General features: G+C 45.4%; 1 protein-coding gene across 1 annotated transcript in view; it reads left to right on the forward strand.

Moving 5' to 3' along the window:
* CAMTA1 (calmodulin binding transcription activator 1) overlaps positions 1-18,654 on the forward strand; it is a 329,027-nt gene that overhangs the window by 17,463 nt on the left and 292,910 nt on the right. Inside the window, exon 3 of the mRNA XM_082777008.1 lies at positions 9,382-9,500. Coding sequence (XP_082633134.1) covers positions 9,382-9,500 — 119 coding nt within the window. The remainder of the gene's footprint in view (positions 1-9,381; positions 9,501-18,654) is intronic.

Genomic DNA, 18,654 nt, shown 5'->3' on the forward strand with positions numbered 1-18,654 from the left:
CTAATGCCACCTGACTTTTGCTATGTAAAGCCCAGCCTGTGTATGTTCAGTTGTATGCAGATGAAGCCGTGGCTTTAGAGTCGTGCAGATGAGCACTCCTTGACGTGAAAGGTAATTTGACCTTTACACTTGTTATTTAATGCAGCTTTTATCGCGTTCCTTATGGATAATTAATTTTTGGTACTCGGCTGAAGTTTTTTTTTGTTTCTTGAACCGTTGGGACCTGATTTGCTCCTCCAACGCAGCGCTGTGTGCGAGCTGCTGGCAGAGGGACCCTTGTGGGCAGCATTTAAATGTGCCCAGGCTGCTGCTGCGGCCGGGTGTTTGCCTGAGCTCCCTGGCAGCTGGGTCCTTCCTCTGGACCTGTGTAGGACACGGGAGCGAGGAGCCGTGCACAATCAGCTCCCCGGGGTGACCCCGTTCCGAGGTGTGTCGGGCCACGAGCCGTTCATCCCCTGGGCTTAAACTGCCAGAACATTAAGTGGGAATGGTGCTAAAGCGTGGGACAAGGCAAGTGCTTCAGCAGTAATACTGATGCTTGAGCGGAGGATGTCATTTGCTTTATTTTATTTTATTTTTTTTAACATTATAAACAAAAAGCTAGCAGGTTAGTTGTATAGAATAACCCTGCTTTTGTTTGGGGAGCAATCTGTTCCTCTCCAGCCAGCGTGGCACAGTGAGAAGGAGCCTTGTGGGCTGCGACAGGCTGTTCTGCAGAGCCTGTCGGGCTCTGAGTTTCCCGTCACGCTCCAGTCAGCAACTCTGGTGTAGGGCTGGCAGCCGAGAAACCTCTGTAGGTGCGAGTTCCCGGTGACACTGTGACCTCTGTGCCTAACGCAGGAGGGATCTGCACGTCCTGGGGGGCTCAGATGGGTTCCTGCTTTGGTCTCCTTGGGCAGGCCAGCATCGGCCCCAGGGACTGAAAGCTCCTCGGGCTCCTTGCGGCAGTGGTGTTGTGGCTTCTGCAGCTCTTGTTGTGTTTTGTGTCTCTGAACCTAAATGGGAACCCGAACTGAGCCTGGGAGAGGCCATCTCGGCGCCTGGGACGGGCTCTGGGCTCAGGGCAGGTGGTTCTCTCCAGAAAGGGACGGGGGAGAAAAAGGTCAAATTGAGGAGAACACAAAGGGAGAGAGAACCTTCTTTAAAAATGTATGTTTATTCTAATTAACCGGTATCTGAAACTATTAACTTCAAGATAAAATAGAATAGTGCCCACGTGCTCAAATGGTGCATCTGGCTGGGGAGCTGCCCCTTCCCTTTGTTACGCCCGCTCAGTCTGTAGGCGATTGTTGAATCTCCCGTTAATTCCGGCTGGGTCAATAACCGGGTAAGTCGTTGGGTGGAATTTCTCCCAGTGATTCCTGTATGAGCTGGAGGAACCAAAAAGGTGTTTCCACAGAAATGCCTGCGATGGTCCCGGGATGATTTGAGTTCGGATGTGCTCGAGTGCCTGTGCACGTCACGGATGAAGCAGAACGGGCGCTGGGTCAGTGCTGGCAGCGTTTTGGCCGGGATACTGGAGGCACGGGCTGTAAATCGCCACTTTCTCCGGTGCTCTGGCATTTCTGCCTGGTGTTTGCTGGGGAGCGATCTCTTGGGGTGTATCTCTTGGGGTATTAGCGCTTCTGTGCAAAATCCTGCCCTCTGGCTGCCTCTGGTCCATCACTTACTCGGATCTGCCTGCCAGCGGGTGTTAAACCAGGGCTCTTCCCTGGCCTCCTCATTGGGGAGGAGGAAGGCAGCGCTGCCGCGGGTGAGCGTCCTGCCCTTGTGCAGAATTTTGCTTCCGTGGTCAGCCACGGGTAATTATCGCTCCACTCTCTACCTGGGATTGGCACCGCGCTGAGGATTGTAACGTTGAACATCCATTTTCCTGTGGAAGTTTGGGTCGTGTCCCTCTTGTTATTTATTCATTTGTCAGCAGCAGAGCACGAGGTTTTGGGGCGCGAGCTGTGCAATTAGCTGGGGCTGCCATTTTGCTGTAGCTTGCCTGGGGAAGTTCCCACCTCCAGAAACCTGTGGGGGGAGTAAATGGGGATTCTGGCAGCTGGTCAGGTTTCCTTATTGATAGGAACAATGAGGAATTAAGCTTCAGATATTATTGAGCACTTAACTCTTTGGGAAACGTACCTTTTGGAAACAAAGCCTTCGCAGTTTTGTTGTCAGACAGCAATTATTTGCTTCCCTCTGTGGAAGCATTGCATAACGTTTTCCTTAAACGAGTCTTGGCTCACCATAACCGTGATGGATCGTGGAGTTTGTGCCTCGCTGGCTGTGCTGCTGTCTGTCTCGGTCAGCTTTGACTCAGGGTGAAGAAGCAGAGTTTGACTCAGGTTAGTGTCTCTTTTACCTCAGAATTTGTGCCGAATTTCAGCAGTTCAAATTTCCCAGCATTTCTGTTGTCAAGGGCCTCTTACTGAAGTTATAAACCCAGACAGAGGCAGAGGGTCTGGGAACCGGCAGCGTGGTTTCAAAAAGCTCCTTCCTTTTTTGAAGCAGCAGGAGCTGGGTGTCTGTTTGAGGTCTTTTTTATTTATTTTTTATTTTTTATTTTAAGTAATGCTGGTGTTGATAACAGTTCTATGTGCAAGATTTTTGATGTAAAGTGCGGGTCTCGTGTAAAGCTGTTCTTTAATCCTAGCCTACAGCTCTCATTTTTAATGTTTTTCCCAAACATTTTTACCCCAAGTTATTTTTTGGGGGGGGGTTATTTGTGTGGTGTTTTTTAACTGCTGCCGTGGGAAGGTTTCTTACAGGTGTTGTAACTGAGAATTAATTCGCTGTATCAGGAAACAGTGAAAGTACTGTGTAAAAGTAAGGTTAAATCAAATGTTTTCAGAACTCGCCAAGACCGGGCACTAACTTCACTGATATTTTTAAGAGCTTCTCCTCAAACACGCAGTCTTTTCAAGAGCTGCTCGGGAGGCTGCGCATTGCTGAAGGAGGAGATGAAGGAAGGGGAAGAGCTATCCCAATTCTCTGCCCAGGCAGCCTTCAGAAAGGGAACTGGAATGTGACCTTCCTTTTTTAGTGTCCCTTCTGTCTCTGCTTCAATAAACCAAATATATCTGCAGGGAAAAAAAACTTCCACGGAGTGAAATGAGGCTAGTGGAGTGCGTGGTGGAAGGCAGTGCCTCGTTAATGAAGGCACAGTGCTTCCAGTAGCTTCTTGTGCCTTCAGAGTTTCCCGGCTTCCCTCTTCCACGCCTTGCTGAGACTTTTGTTTCCACTTTTTTCCCCCTTGCTTTGTCTCATTTTCATCCTCTGCAGCTTGCTGAACCCCGTTGGCCCTGTGCTGTGTGTAACCTGTTCTAAATCCTGTTGGGGTTAAAAGGCAGGAACGCCTCGAGGTGCTGTTACAGGTGCTGGTTCTCTGTTAACCCCTCCTTTTGGGGCAATGCTGAAGGATCCCACTTCCCCGGGGAGCACAGAGGAGTGGTCCCTGCCCTCGGTGAGCAGGAGCAAAGTGGCAGCACTGGGGTGCTGCTGTCACTGCTGGCCGTGGAGAGCTCGGCATCCTCCTGCTCTTGTCACACTGTCGGACCAAAGGGGTTTGGTTTTCTCCTGCCAGCTCTCCGGAGACTGAAACTGTTCATAGCTAAAATAAATAATTAAAAAAAAATGCATGAATGGTGCTGCCATGGCGCGTAGAGTCAGAGTAGCGCTGTGAAAGTGGAGTCACAGATGGGTTTTTATAGAAATAGAATTGCAAAATTTGAAAAGGATAAATGACAAAATGTTAATTACTGTGGGACCAGAAGCCGGCTCTGATGCAGTGTTATAGCTGACTGAAGTTGGAGAGGTTTGCAATTTTTTTTTGCAACTTTACCATCTCTCCTTTACTGCCTTGTCTGTAGAAATCAGCGTAGTAAGTTTGCTACAGCAAAAGTAATTAATTTCACTGACTGTAGCCAATAACTGGGGACTCATGGAAAATTTGTGGTAATGTTCAGAAAGTTTGTAGCATTAAAAACTAAAAATTGGCGGTTTGTTTTTGCTAGGCTTGATTAAAAATACCCATTTCTTCATCGTTCTGTTGCAGTCGAATCTGATGAAATCTTAGTGAAAACCAAGGAACGAAGGAATCGATGACAGGCCTGAAACAAACGAGTTGTTGGCTCCAGCAAGTGTTGGTCTGTTTGTTCTGTTGTACTTGTCATGTTTAAAAGCAACACTCTGAAAGCCATGCATAAACATCTTCCTGAAATGCAGGGAAAAAAATTAAGTAGCTGCACCATTCTCCTAAAGTTTGTTTTCAAAATAAAGGTAGGTCCCTGCCTTCTGGGTTTAACCAAAGTCTCCTTTGTCTCGGATGTTTAGCAGGGGGATTTGCCCCCTGCCCACGTGGCTGCCATGGGAGGCAAAAAGTTGGAGTTTGTGGAATAGAGGTGGCTGTGCCTGGTGGTTCAGTTCTGTAGAACGATGTTGTGTAAATTGAATTCAGCTCTAACACGTCGAGGAACTTTGCTACGTGGAAAGGATAAAATGACCGACAGAGCGTGCGTTGTTGTGGGGACAACCAGGGCTGCAACGTGCAGCAGCGGGTTTTTAGCTGTAATTGCATTGCTGACGGTTTGAGAATGGTTCATGGAGCTTGTCATAGCATCAAAGGATTTATCAAAAATATTCCAAGGAGCTAGGTTAGATCCAATAACTTACCAGAGAAAAATGATTTCATTGTTGGGCCTCGGTGCTCTGCCGTTCGCGGTATTTCTTCCTAACCCCGTCTTCTTTCCCTTGTGCCCAGTTTCCCCACAGGAAGCAGTTGGAGCTGGGCATGTGCTGTTGTTGTGTCCCCTCCTCTGGCTCCTGTGGCTCTGGGTCTGCCTTTCCTGCAGCCCTACCCTTGGCCCCAGGCCTCCTCCAAGCCCTCAGCGGGGGCGTTGTGGTGGGGGAGTTACATTAACAATAGTTACATGAATTTCTTTTGAACAAATACAGATGTTTTAACTCTTATTCTTGTCTTTTTCTTCTCATATCATCTTTTGAAAAGTGAGTGGAAACTCAAAAGCTGTTGGAAGAGCAGTGGTTTTGGGGTTTTGCTTGTTTTGTTTTCTGTAAAGGGGAAGAGCTTCGAAAAAGGCACTGGGATGAGAAACGCAGCTTGGGAGGAAGGACGGTGGAGTTCACACCTGGCTTCAGGCCTCGGTACAGTCGTGTCTGAACTTTATTAAATAAGCCTCACATTCATTATTGCCCTCATGAGGAGGAGCTGCACGGGTTCGTACTGCCTTTTGTCGAGGGCTGGGTGCTGCAAGTAGCCTGTGCTTCCTGGGCTTGTGTGGGCACCGCTTCTGAACACGACTTACCTGGTTCTGCTGCTTAAGAAGCTGGAAGGAGCTAAATGGGATAATTCTCACCCATACTCTTATTATTCTTGTTATCTTGACGGCCTCCCATGCCATTCATGTAGCTAATGCTGACAGCAGAGTGTTAACTGGGTGTTTTACACAAAAACACCTGTTGGGAACACACAGGTGCCTTTTACCTCTTCTGTGAGGTAGTCTAGCAAATGGCTAACACTGAAGTTATTACTTCATAAAAGTGAGTTTATAAAACTTGTGTTTGCGATTTTATGAGCTTATTCTTTATATTTATATCCCGAATAGAACTGTCTGCGAATCAGCATTTGATCAACACCCATTCAGACATTTCTGTATTCCCCAATTATACGTTATATTGATAAACCGTGGTGCTTAAATGGTTTAGAGAACTAAATTCACCTTCTGGATCACAGAAAATTTAAGAACCAGTTAAAAAAAAGGGGGGAGGGGGTGTTTGGAGAACAGGGGTAGAACAGAGGCTCGCTGTGATTTGCTGTTGTGAGCTTTAAAGTTTTATGGCCCATGTTGCATCCCCTGGGAGGATAAAGTGCAAGGAGCATGAACAAACCCATAAAATTACGAAGGGTTTATGTGGTATAATTAATATGGAACTTTCTATGAACTTTATAATAGTTGTACTTTCTTAATTTCACATGATTTTTGTCTCACTAATGAGTAATCCTGAAGACTGCTAATGGAACTCAAATTTCGGGTTTTCATACTGAATTACGATGAGATACATTACATGAAATAAGGCAGCCTACAGAGCTTCCTTATTGTAATTTTCCAAATCAGCTGTGCATGCCTTGGGAGGCATTTTTGAGCTGTGGCCAGCTTTACACTAAAAAAAAAAAAACAAAAAACAATCCCGTCAATAGAGCTTTACTGGCAAATCCTTCTTGTGCAAGCGCAGCTTTGCTTGCCAAAGCACTTTTTATTGACACTGGGTGGGTTTGCAGATCACAATGTCATAAGTCACATCCATAGCAAAAATCATACAAAGGTGCAAGTTCAAGTACAGATCTGGCTTGCATTTCCACAGGAAAATCAAATAAGCATTGTGAAATTGCAAATTCCTTTTTTTTTTTTTTTTTTTTTTTTTTAACTACAGAGGAAATTTGAGCCCTAAGTAAATGTGCGCTGTTCCCTCTGGGATCTAGTGGTTGCTCTGTAATTCAGATGTGAGTAGGGTTGGTTCCCGTTCCTGCAACTTCATCCTAAGGCTACGTGGTGGATGGGTGATGGGTGGCTACATCAGGCTGCCTAGAAATGTTGGATTTGCTTCAAACCCAAGGATGGTTACTTTTTTTTTTCTCCACCTCCCTGAAGATTGACATGTTTTAGTTGAAATGGTTGCGTCTGTGAGGAACAAGAGTAGCAAGGTGATGTTTGGAAGAATTTGAGCTCCTGAAAAGTCAGTGCTGGCGATCTGTAGATGGCAAACGCTTCCTGAGGAAGGAAGCTGAATCAGTGGGGTGGAGGTCCAGGGGCGACCAAATCTGCCAACACCAGTGGGTGCAGCTGGGAGAAAATTCTTGTCTTTTGTGCGAAGCTTTGCCATTTTATCTGCATAGACTGTCCTCCATTTGGAAACAGAAGCACTGCCAAGCAGTGCAGCTCTATATTCAAAGTCCAAGAAACAAAGCTGTAGTAGATACGTGCAGAAGGACCATTCTCAGGTTTAGGATTGTCGAATGATTCCGCTGGATGGAAAGGCAACTGACTTCTGAAGCCCGTGTGTGAGCATCATTTGGGGTGATGCGCTTTCTCATTCAATCTTTGTAGCCAGCTGGTCAGTGCCATCACTTCTCCAGGCCAGACCTGTGTCAGAGGTGATGGAATTCAGCATTCTCTGCGTGCTGTGTGACTCTGTGCGTTTCTGACCGTGCAGCTGGACAACCCTCTCACAGAACGGCAGCCCCCCCATGTTGTTGGACCCTCTCACATCAGGGATGCTGACAGTCGTTTTCAGTGTTGGGTCTGTATTTTTTTTTTTTTGAAATGCCATAATTAAATGCAGAGAGGGGGAGCGTACACAAGATAAGTCACGTTACAGGGTGATGAAAAGCACCTTCCATTGGTGTGCTGATACAAAGTACGGGCTGCCGTGCGAGTTGGAAGGTTTAAAGTTAGCAAGTTCTGGTAACTTACACCAAAACCTTTCTGAGGGATCTGTCCATAGGCACTTTCTGGATTATTAATGCTAATGACTGATGACAGTGGGAGAAAGTAAAATGAGCTGAATAATTGTGGGTCTGCCAGCCCTGCAGAATGAAGGGATGATATAGGACTCGCCTGATGCGGAGGTAAGGGGAAGTTACGCACTTAATGACAATTAAAATGTGCCCGTGGAAAATAAGCTGATGAGATGCAACTGGGGGTGTCGTTTGACTGATAAAAGCAATAACGTGCGATGCAAAATGCTTTGCTGCCTTAATGAACCGAATGTAGCGCAATGCAATATTTAGAATGAGAAATGAAAACGCTATGAAATTAATACAGGGAATGGTAAGCAGGTACCGGCTCCGTGGGACGGCAGACCTGAATACAGGTGCAACCTTCAGGGGGTCAGCTTCTGTCCTCTGCCCTATGTGAGCTGCTGTGCTCGTACCCCGCAGGTCCCTGGGTGCCGTGCCCAGCACTGCGTGACCCTGCTCGTGCTGCCGAACACCCCCGGCAGTGGGGCTAACGCCGCGGCACCGTGCGCTTCCAGCAGCTCGCCGAACGTGCGGTGCTCATAAATCACAGAACAGCTCACGTTTATCCTGCACATCACTGCTTATCTTGTAAACTCATCTGCTGTGCTTGCACGAGTAGTTGATTTAACAGCATGTATATTGTTGAACTTGACACATCCAGGACTATAATCAAGCTTTAAAAATACCAGGGGTGTGCAGCTACTACTGCGTGTTCCTAGGCTGCTTTCTAACGTGATTGCGGCACGGATTCGCTTCTGTTTGCTACAGGTCACAGCAGATTTCAATGTTGTACATAATTACACAGGAGTTTTATCATGAAACTGGCATCTGCTCAATGGCATAAAATGATGAGATGCGTTAGAGGGAAAAGTTAATATTCCAAATGTGAAATTACTGTGAGTTAATTTTGTAGGGTGAAACCTGGCTGAGGAAGGCTGCGCATACGAGATTCTGGGCAGTGGTGTGCAAGGAGTGTGAGAACAGTTAAGGAAAGTGAGGGAAGCTTTAGAAGGAGAACTGATAAAACCTTCGTGTAGTAGCTTGTACGGCTTGGGTGTCTTGTCCTGCTGTTCCTCCTTTCAGCAGGGACCTGTGCTTCTGGGAGTTCTGCCAGGCTGTTGTTGGGGCTCTGGGTTTTTTGGGGGTCTCTTTATTTTTAAGGGACATCAGTGCACCTTCCATCTATCTTTAGCAACAAAAAAGAATGATTTTGTGTTCTTCGGTGTTACTGCTATTGCGACACCTGAGTGTAGTGAGGCAGGAAGATTTCCATCCTTCTGCCTCGCTCATTTGGAGGAACTACATTCACTTTCTGAGCTGTCATGGAAAGAAAAGTAACTTGTTTTCAAACAGCTACCGTGTGTTATAGGGTTTTAAATGAACTAATAGACCTCCAGTTGCATTTCTGCTGCAGCTTGACAAAATTATAGCGGGTACAAGAGCTCCATGGTTATTTACTTGCAAATCCTGTATAGTGTGAACTTCATTTACGACTTTCCCGGCAGGTCATACTGCTGTGGTCACAGCTTCTATAATGTTTTGTTGTTATTGCTTGTAAAAAAGCCTCTCAGAGGGAAATAATAAGCTAGAATAGTCACAGGTAAGCACACACACACACGTGCTTGTGCACAAATCCATCACAGCTATTCTCTTCACAACCGTTCAGAACTAAACAGTATTTTTATTTCTGAAATAAAGGTGGAATTTCAGCAGAAGGCTGTATTCGTATTTGCAATGGCACATTACCTGCTATTTGACAAGTGAACTGCTAGATTTCCACGTTGTGTTATAACTGGGATCTGCTAACAGAAACCACCTCTTCTCTTTTGTATATATCACGTGTATTCTCCTCTTTCTAGATGATCATGGGAACAGCAATGGCAGTCATGTAAAAATCTTTTTACCGAAGAAGCTGCTTGAATGTCTACCAAAATGTTCAAGTTTACCGAAGGAGAGGCACCGCTGGAACACTAACGAGGTAGTTAAATCTGCTACTCTTAAACATACACATTTTCTTGTTGCTTATATATTGTTGTTTTTTTTTTGAGTACGTGCCATGTTAGTTACAGAATATAAATTCAGTTGTTCTGAAACCTGTTGTTTAAATAATAAAATCATATTAAATGTTAAAAATGAGCTTTAAACTAGACTTAAAGGCAAATGTGGAAGCTGACTAATGTACAGTAGGAGTCTGTTGCTCACGTGTGTGTCACTTGTCTGAGTCAAATTTTGTATCATCTTATTGGCACATTTCAAAATTGTTTAAAATGTGATATTTTGGTAGTATTAAACAATGTTACCTTGCTATTGAAAATGTATAAAGACTTCAAAAATAAAAACAAACAACCAACAAACCACTACCACCAAACAACCACAAAAACCACAAACAGTGCTTATTCTTTCTTGCAGAGCACTGTTCCCTGGATAATTAGCCTAACTAGCCTAATTTTTGAGCAGTCTGGTTAAGGACAGAAGACACAATCAGATGTTTTTTACTGGAATCCAGTTACTCCGAATGCATTAGTTTGCTTATCTCCTGTTAACCCACGCATCACACCTGTGTTCATTGATGTGAAATGAAACTTAGCTAAATTCAGGTGTGTGGTGGTCCTAGGTAAAGTTGCAGAACAGTCCAAACTGTCTAAGATCCCTTGCCTCTATTTCTGCTGGGTAGCAAGGCTGGAAGTGTCAGATGAGGCAGATGAGAATTCAGCATTCTGGACAGAGATTTTTGGCCGTGTTAGGGAAGAGCAAAAAAGCATAATCCTATGCCTAGATAAACTCCTGGAAAACTTGGGTTATTTATAGGGGAAGAGGTAACTTAGCTTAGAGAGTACGTTCACTGCCCCACCTGGAAGTTTAAATCTGTTCAGTGCTACAAAACTTGATTTTTTTTTAGGGTATAATTGAATAATAATGCTGGACTACATTTCAGAGTTGGTTCCTAAGGGATTGTATTTCCAATCTGACTACGCAGGGGTTCTGAATATGCTGGAGAAGGCACAAGATATTACTTATTGAAGGAAAAAGCATGTTTTATAAAGCGGTACTTAAAGAATCCTTGTGTTAACTTCAAAGCCACCAGTGCTGCTTGCAAGGCGTCTCAGCAGCAGGCAGGTCTGTAGGATCACAGACTATCCCAGGGTGGGAGGGAATCAAGGATCCCAAGGATCATTGACTCCAGCTCCTGGCTGTGCCCAGGACTGCCTGAAAATTAAACCCTGTGTCTGAGAGCGTTGTGCTGAACTCCAGCAGGCAGTGCCTCGAGTACCTTAGGGATGTGATGGTGCCGGGAGGTTGATGCCCTGCGTTGCTGGGGCTGGGATGAGGCAGTCCTGCTGTGGGCTTCCCCCGGCAGGGCAGGGTGCTGGGGCCGTAGGAAGGGATACAGCCAGGGCTGCACCCATCTCCCACCCAGGGGCACCTGGCAGCAATGCTTTTTTTGCTGCTTTGTATGGAAATGTTTCAAGGAAACCTACCTGTGGCTTTTATACGCAGTTGTGTGCCCTTAAAGCAAAGTGCAAACGCTTTCAGCCAGCGGGCTGAGCCCATCTAAAGGGGGTGTTACACAGTAACCTGGCGGGAGGGCTCCGCTGAGGATTTTGTTGTCTGCAAATGAGATGCTGCAAACGCTCAGTGCAGAGGTCAAGGAGCAGCTGGGCTTTGCTCTTTCGTCTACCAGGGCATCACCATGGGAACACGGGCAAATAACTTTCTGATCACTTTCATCTGTAGACTGAGGATAACGGTCATCCATTGCTGTGGGTTGGGTAATGAGGCTGGAGAAGCAATACTCTTTGAGAACCGGATACCTTGTGCTTGACTTCACATTTACCAAAACAGTGTGGTGAGCAGCCAGGAGCAGAGCATTTAAAAATGCCTAGAACATGTTACTGAGATGTTTGCTTTCAGTCAGATTATGCAGTTTTAACTAAAATGTTTGATGGAAATATATTTCCATATCAAGATGTCATCTCTCCCTAAATCAAGTTTATGGTGTTTTTATATTTCACAGTGAAGGAAGTGTTCCTTCCAATTTAATTTTTTTTCCCAGTGACACAAAATCCTAAGTCTAGCCAAGCCATTTAATTATAGATTTACATTTTTGAGTTGCCTGTGAAAGCGTGTGCGCTTTTATTTGTTTAGCTTTGGGGGGAGATAGAAAGGGGATTTTCATATGGTTTCTCACATGAGGGCAAGTTAGTTAATTGCCAGAAAATTCAGCAGAGCTGGGTGTTTGTGAGGGTGCCCTGCTCTTGGGTTTTAGCTGCCATTTGTTCTGACCTGTTCCAGTATTTGTGTCCTACAGCTGGCTCTAGTTCCTGGGCTCCCCCAGGGGCAATCCTCTGAGTGTGTTCTCCTCGAGCAGGGCTGGGTGGGAGCGGTGCTCTGGGGGTTTTTGGGGTGCCTGCCTTTGCCTGGTGCTCCCTGTCACTCTTCTCTCGAGCCGTCCCCTAACAGAGGAGGCAAAGGTCAGTGGCTCATTAACTGGAAATCACTTCAGGCAGCGAGAAATGTTGTCTGCAGGAAATTCATCCTGCTGCTTCATGTAGAACGATCAGATTATCTAGGAATTGGGAGCTTCCCACACTGTTGTGCTATTTCAGTGACACAAATAGGTGCAGGGGCTGAAGGGTGTTGATGTAACCTTGTCTTTGTACAGCGCTTGCCAAAAACCGGATTGCAGTTCTGAGCAGAGATGCTTTTCATTAATGGAGTTGGCAGCCGCAGTCATTAATCATCCTTGTAAACACTTAATGACACAGTAAAAGAAAGACGAAAAAGTTAAACATCCAAAATGTAAAATATTACTTAGAGCTTCTGTTTCTGGCCACGTTCTATATTTACGTTCTCTGCAGGGAAAACCCCAGACTTGCCATGGTAGAAAAACATAGTTATACTTGTTAAATGTGCTCAGGCTTTTCTTTGAGGGTCAAGCAAGAAATGCCATTTTTGCGGATGGGGTATTTCACACTTTTTTTTTTCCAATTTAGTTTTTAGAAATTTCAGGCTTAGTTATTGCTTGACAATATGCAACTAAGTGTAATTGCAAAACGTTTTGGATGTTATTTAGTGTAGGAGTTCTTTAACTTGTAAAAAAAAAAAAAAAAAAAAAAAAGTAAATTTGGGACTGAGTATAGCCACTGTACCGTGGCATTTTATGTGCTGCTGCACTGAAGTGCTTACTGCAGCTGTATGTTTGCATGCATTTGTTTAAACTTCTTAGAGCAGCATTCCAGTTTTCACCTAGAGAGTTTTATTTGTTGCTGTGGAAAGTCAAGGTACAGCGCTGCATTAGTGAATTTCAGTTGCATGCTCGTTTACGTCTCTGATTCGCTCCTGCATTTCTGCTTTGCTTGCAAGCTGGTGATATTCTTCCTTTCCACTTGACATTGAGTTATTTCTCATCTTTTTTTTTTTTCTTCTCAAAAGTGCAGAGAAGAATTGGAAGGTTTGCAAAATTGCATGAGGGTCATCAGGGACCCAAGCTGATATGGGAAGTGAGTCTGGAGCATTTGGGCTAGCTGTTAGGCTAGCTCAGAGTAGGTGTAAGTGATATCGTTGTCTGCCACCTGCAGCTCAAGTTCCCCTTAAAACCCCAGGAAGCAGGGGCCAGGCAGCCAGTTACCTCTCCGGCTCTGTCCTCACGACTTCGTTGATCCCTTTTTCAATTTTTTGTTTGTTTGTTAATGCTTTTAGGTGTATTTCAGAATTAACACTTCTATCTGAAAATGAGAAACCCCTATTTGTTTTTGGGTGGCCCTGGCCAGGATGATGTGCACTACGTGAGCATAGCAGTTCCCACCTTACTTACTGAAGGAGCTTAACGGGTTACAAATTCATGGGTTTGAGAGCAGGCACATGGGATAACTGGAACAGGAAGAAAATCTTGGATTACCTCCACCAGAATGAATGCAAAGTTTGATATTTGAATGTAAACTTTGTAATAATGCTTAGGGCCATTTTCATGCAGGCTTCATCATTGCTCCCGGTAGAGCAGGGGTCCCGGCATCCCCTCTGTGAGATGGCAACGCGTGGGGATGCTTTCCCAAGATGGCAAAACTCTGAAAAAGCAACCGTGCTCGTTACGACTTTGTGAGGACTGCAGAATTTTTCAGTCTATTTTATTGAATGCTTCCCAGTAAGCTCCAGTTAACTCAGATATGTTTTGCTGAAGTGCCGGGTTTCCTGAAACAACAGGCTGGCTGCTGGAAACCAGCACTGCAGTTGTGGGGCAGCCAGCACTTACCAAGCTGGAATGCCTTCGCTGCCTGCATCAGCCCTGTGATCTCTGAAGAGCAACAAGAATATTTAATTTTGCCTAATTGCTTCTTCTGCCCACGTGATGACGGAGTATAAACGTCCTGCAGTGATGGTATCAAGTGCTGTTAGCAGCAACTTCCCTGCTCCCCGTTCTGCCCCGGAGGTCTGGGGCTGGGCAGGGCTTGGAGCCGAGAGCTTTGTGCTGGGCTGGCGGCTAAAACGAGTTCACTTCAGCTTTGGGGAGTAAACCAGGTTGAGGACAAACTGCTTGCTATGTGCTGGACCAGGCAGAGCATCCGCGAGCCCTGCAGGCTGCGGTCACACGTCCCTTGGCAGAGGGCGGCCGCTGCCTGGCCCTGCCCGAGGAAATCCTCGCGCTGCCAGCTTTGGTAGAGCTCACCCTGCTGCCAAGTGTGCAGCCCCTCTGTTGGCTCAGGCACGGGAATGTAAGAAAAAACTCTTCATTTGAAGGAGAAAAAGCTCTGAACGTGAAATCGGAGGGAAACGCTTTTCCACGCTGATTAGAGCAGAATTGGGCACAAGCTGTGTGTGTACCTGCCCGACGCAGCCCGGCGCGTGGGGGCGGTTTCTCTCACTGCATGTGTGGTTATGATTTCAGGCTGATCAGTGAAAGAGATGGAAATTTGTTTAACAGAAGCACTTCATTATGGGTTTATTTTGTGAAATTAATGAAATTCTGTGCTTTGCCTAATGTACAAAGCAGGAAATCTGCTATTGGCGTTGCTTTTGCAGTTTCTCAGTCATGTTTACATAATTAGCAAGCGTTGTGTGCAGGCTCAGTGATTGAGCAGAACCGAAAGGTTATCGTTCCCAGGAATTTAACAAAAGCCGAGTAATACCTGTTATGTGCTTTGTGCTCTGGCAGAGAAAGATTCCTTGTCTTCCTCTTGGGAAAATCTGACTTTTTCCTTCCTTTTAGTTGAATGTTAGGGCCAACGTTGAAATCATCTGAGTCTTAAAAAAATGGCTGAGGTTGCAGTGTTGAGCAGTTAATGTATTGGAGACCTGGGACCAAAATGAATCCTGTAAAGCACAGCCAATGGATGAGAATGTATTGTTTTGGATAATGTATTGTCCTCTTTTTATTCCAGGTCAGTCTGATTGAACGAATTAACTTCTTTACATTTATCGGTAACTAAATTAAAAAAAAAAAAATCATAATTTAAACATACTCTAGCAATTGGTTTGTTTTGAACATTCATGTGAGCACGTGTTTGTACGCAGGCTTTGCTGTGAGTGCCTGCCTACTGCTGTATGTGGAGATCCAGCTGTGTGGGCTTGGTTTGTCCAGGGAGTGGTTTTGCTGTTTCATGTGCTACGTGAATGGACAAAACAGATGAGAACAAATCTTAGGGAAAAGAATGAAACCTCCCAGCAAACCTTAAGTGACTCTTTCAAATGGAAGGGACTTTGCTTTTCATTTATTTTTCATGGGAGCTTACCAGATTTTTTTTTTTTTTTAATCTGGTTTCACTAAATTTCAGATAAAAGTGGGTCATGCATCAAAAGAAAATTGTGGACCTTGGATCACAAGTTCAGAGTGTGGCATGTCCTACATCAGCAGCTGCTGATGGGCCCTGGAGAGGCTGAAGGAACAGTGCTGAAGACAGATGAGTAATTTTGCTGATTGAAGAATGAGTTTAGAAGGTGAAAACTAGAGTGATTTATATGAACACAGTTGTAGTGTATTGGACCATTCATCTGGTTTTGCTTTTTATTTTTTTGTGTTGCTGTTGCAATGCTTGAAAAACACTCCTCTGAAGAAGATGTGTAGTCCTGCAGCCTGATATAAAAAAGGGGTACAACAGCTGAGATTGCAGGCGCTGTCTTCGTGAGCAAAGTCACCAGTAACAGATTTGGTTCCTTGGGTTATGGATGCCAGTGAAGATGCTGTCCTTGCGAGTTCCCCGTTCCCAAACACCAGCATGACTTGTCTGTACTATGTAAATCACGTTCTTCTTGATCAACATGCTGCCTTTGGCCAAATACTGTTCTAGCTGGCTTCCAGGTGGTTCAGGTTTTCAAGGTCTGATTTTGGCCCCATGCAGCCTGGAGCCCTGGTGTAGACCGAGACCTGCTTCAGTCGGTGGGTCTGCCGTTGTGTTGCCTTTTGCTGTAGAGAAAGCGTTGGAAGCTGGCCTCCAGGCATAAGGGATCTCCTTTTAAAGACTATTTTAAGGGTGTCCCCTGTTGGCAAAGGAGCCTGAAACCATTTTAAGATTACTTTGTTTTAGAGCTATGGGGAAAATCATGTCTGCTTAAGCTTCATTCAAAAAAAAAAAAAATATATATATATGTATAAAGGTAGGCTAGGTATAAACCCTTTAATATGAGGGCAGTAAAACTTGTGGAAGCTGCAGGGAAGGAGAGCAGCAGGGCTGGGAAGCAGGGGCTGTCCCTCCTGGGACATGCTGAAAAAGCATGCTGAGCCGGGGGAAAGACGCTGAGCCCTCCTGTGCTCACAGCACCTGGAGATGATGAAAAACTGGTGCTGGGAGAAAGAGAAAAGCATCAGGAAGGTAACCAAAGACACAGCGCTTTGCCTTTATGTGCCGAGGCATCAGAGCTAAGCTGTTTTGTCTCCTCCTTAGGACTGTTGTCCCGATTGTACTGGAGGTAAATTTTTTACGTGGGTGCTGCCTAATGTCAGAACTGGTTTTGTGTGGCTTTCAGCCTCCTGATTTGGATCATCTTTTATCTAATAAGGCTGTAAGAATTAATGGAAGCTTTCTTTGCGTTTATAACAGGTCCCTTGACTCTTTTGTGTGATTAATTTGATGCTCAATATGAAGGTAATGTCCTGTTACAGGCTTTGTTTACATCAGTTGTATTTAACTTGGCACCTTCTGTACCCAGCTGTTGCTATTTCATGTAATCCATAGGCAGTCAGTGTTTGAGATCTCCCCTGCTATGAAGGGCAGCTGAAACTTGCCAACTAGGTCAAGATATTTGAGGTTACGGGAAGCAGAGTGGCAGAAACACAAAGCGATTGATGACATAAGCTCGGCTTCTGTGAAATAAAAAAGAAAACGTGCAACAAAAGTGCCTTTTGTCCAGACATTGCAAACTGACCAGTGAAGTATAGCTGTTTGTTTTCTCCACTGTAAGGAGTTTCCTCATTATAGGGTTTTGGTCTGTCACTCAGCCTGGCATTCTTAAAAGCTTGGGCTCGGCGTCGTTGTTGCCAGATAAAAGTGAAAAAATAATCATTCTTTTGATGGTGGGAGCTAACCTATAAAGGATGAATCCAGCACAGAAATCTCAAAAAAGCAAAGAATTGTTTGAGTCCCCAACTAGAAATTCATACAAATGCAAAGCTGATTAGTTGTCACGGCTGGATTTAAATTTGCACATCGAGTTCTGGGTTGTGTTTTTTTGTTTTGTTTTGTTTTTGTTTGTTTCTCTGTGCTTTTGTTTTTCCCTGAGATGATTCCCAGCAGCAGGAGTAGTACAGGAGCCTCGGTTTGTTTTGCTGTGGGTCAAAGGACAGATCTCTGTGTGAGGAGCTGCGGCACCACAGGCTTGTCATCCACCCCGGATGGTTTGGGCTGTTCTGCGTTGTACAGGTGGCATTTGGATTCAGCAGGTCTGTTAGGTGTTTGTGGCTGCTGTCTGTATCGCCACGTGGCTTATAGGCTTCTCTAGCCAGCAGGTGTAGGGGTTTTCAGCCCCTCCTGAGTTTACTAATACAGCTGTGGGAGTTCATGTAAAAACCAGCTGACTGATCAATCATTTAAAGATCCTGCACATCCTGCAAAAAAACATCAGAGGGTAGAGCACCCTGTATGTCCCACAGGGCAAACATCCCGTGCTCAAAGATAAGTGGTAACAAAGTCCTGGGACTGGATCAGCATCTGAGCTGCATGCTCTGCCTCAGGAATAGGTGGCGGGTGTAGTTTGCAAAGTCCCCTGAGCTCTGTCCTGCTAAAGCCAGGTTGTGCGTGCTGATTTTTTATGTCACGTTAATTTGCAATGACTGAGGAGTGCTGCGTAACAGTCCTGTAATGGGCATGGCTTTTGGCAGCAGTTCCTTGTACTAAAATACTTCAAGAAGTCAGTGACCAGCTGAATGAATGCCTTGGTTCTCCCTCCCTTTGAATGCCGCCTTCTTTCAAATTGTCAAATTAAACACGTTGTACGTGCTGCTCTCGTGTTGTCTTAGCCTTTATGCGAGGAGCCTGGGCAGTGCGCTGCTGAGATTCATGGTCACATCAGGAGAGGAGCAGCTGCTCGGCCAACTTCGTGGTGTTAAATGGCAGGAGCTCAGAGGAGCTTTGGTGCCAAAGGTGGTCGCTTCGCTGTGTCAGCCACGTTTAAGTTCTTCCACTAAAAGCGTGTTGTGTAGGCAGCCGTAGCTTAGCAGCACCAGGTACGTGCTCAGGCATCTCTTCTGACCTGTCAGGGCGAGCTCTGAGTCCCGTGTCTGTGCTGTGCTTAACACAAGTAGAAATAGTGATATCACGGGGTGCTTGCTCCGGGAATGTGGGATGGTGTTGGGATATTGCATAAACCTCACCTGCACTTCCTAGCGTGCGTCTCCTGTTGGGGTTCTTCCCTTTTGTGGTCTGGGATTACTCTGAGACATGCAATCAGGAAACCAGAACCCAGCATAGTGGGAGCAAAGGGTTGGGGTTATGTAGTAAGCAAGCCATTCCTCAAGTGTAAGAGATTTAGAGCGCATTAATTTAATTATTATTTAGGTGTTTGTGTCCAGGAACACACCTGGTGGCTGTAGGTACTGCTGCAGCACACAGTTGGGGCTCTGGCTGGCCCAGCACTGGGTGAAATACTGACTGGTGTGTTGTGGGAGTTGTACTTCGAACTGCGTCTTACAAGGAAAGTGTTAT

Source organism: Aythya marila (genome assembly GCF_965140915.1).
Source record: "Aythya marila genome assembly, chromosome: 21".
Classification (NCBI taxonomy): domain Eukaryota; kingdom Metazoa; phylum Chordata; class Aves; order Anseriformes; family Anatidae; genus Aythya; species Aythya marila.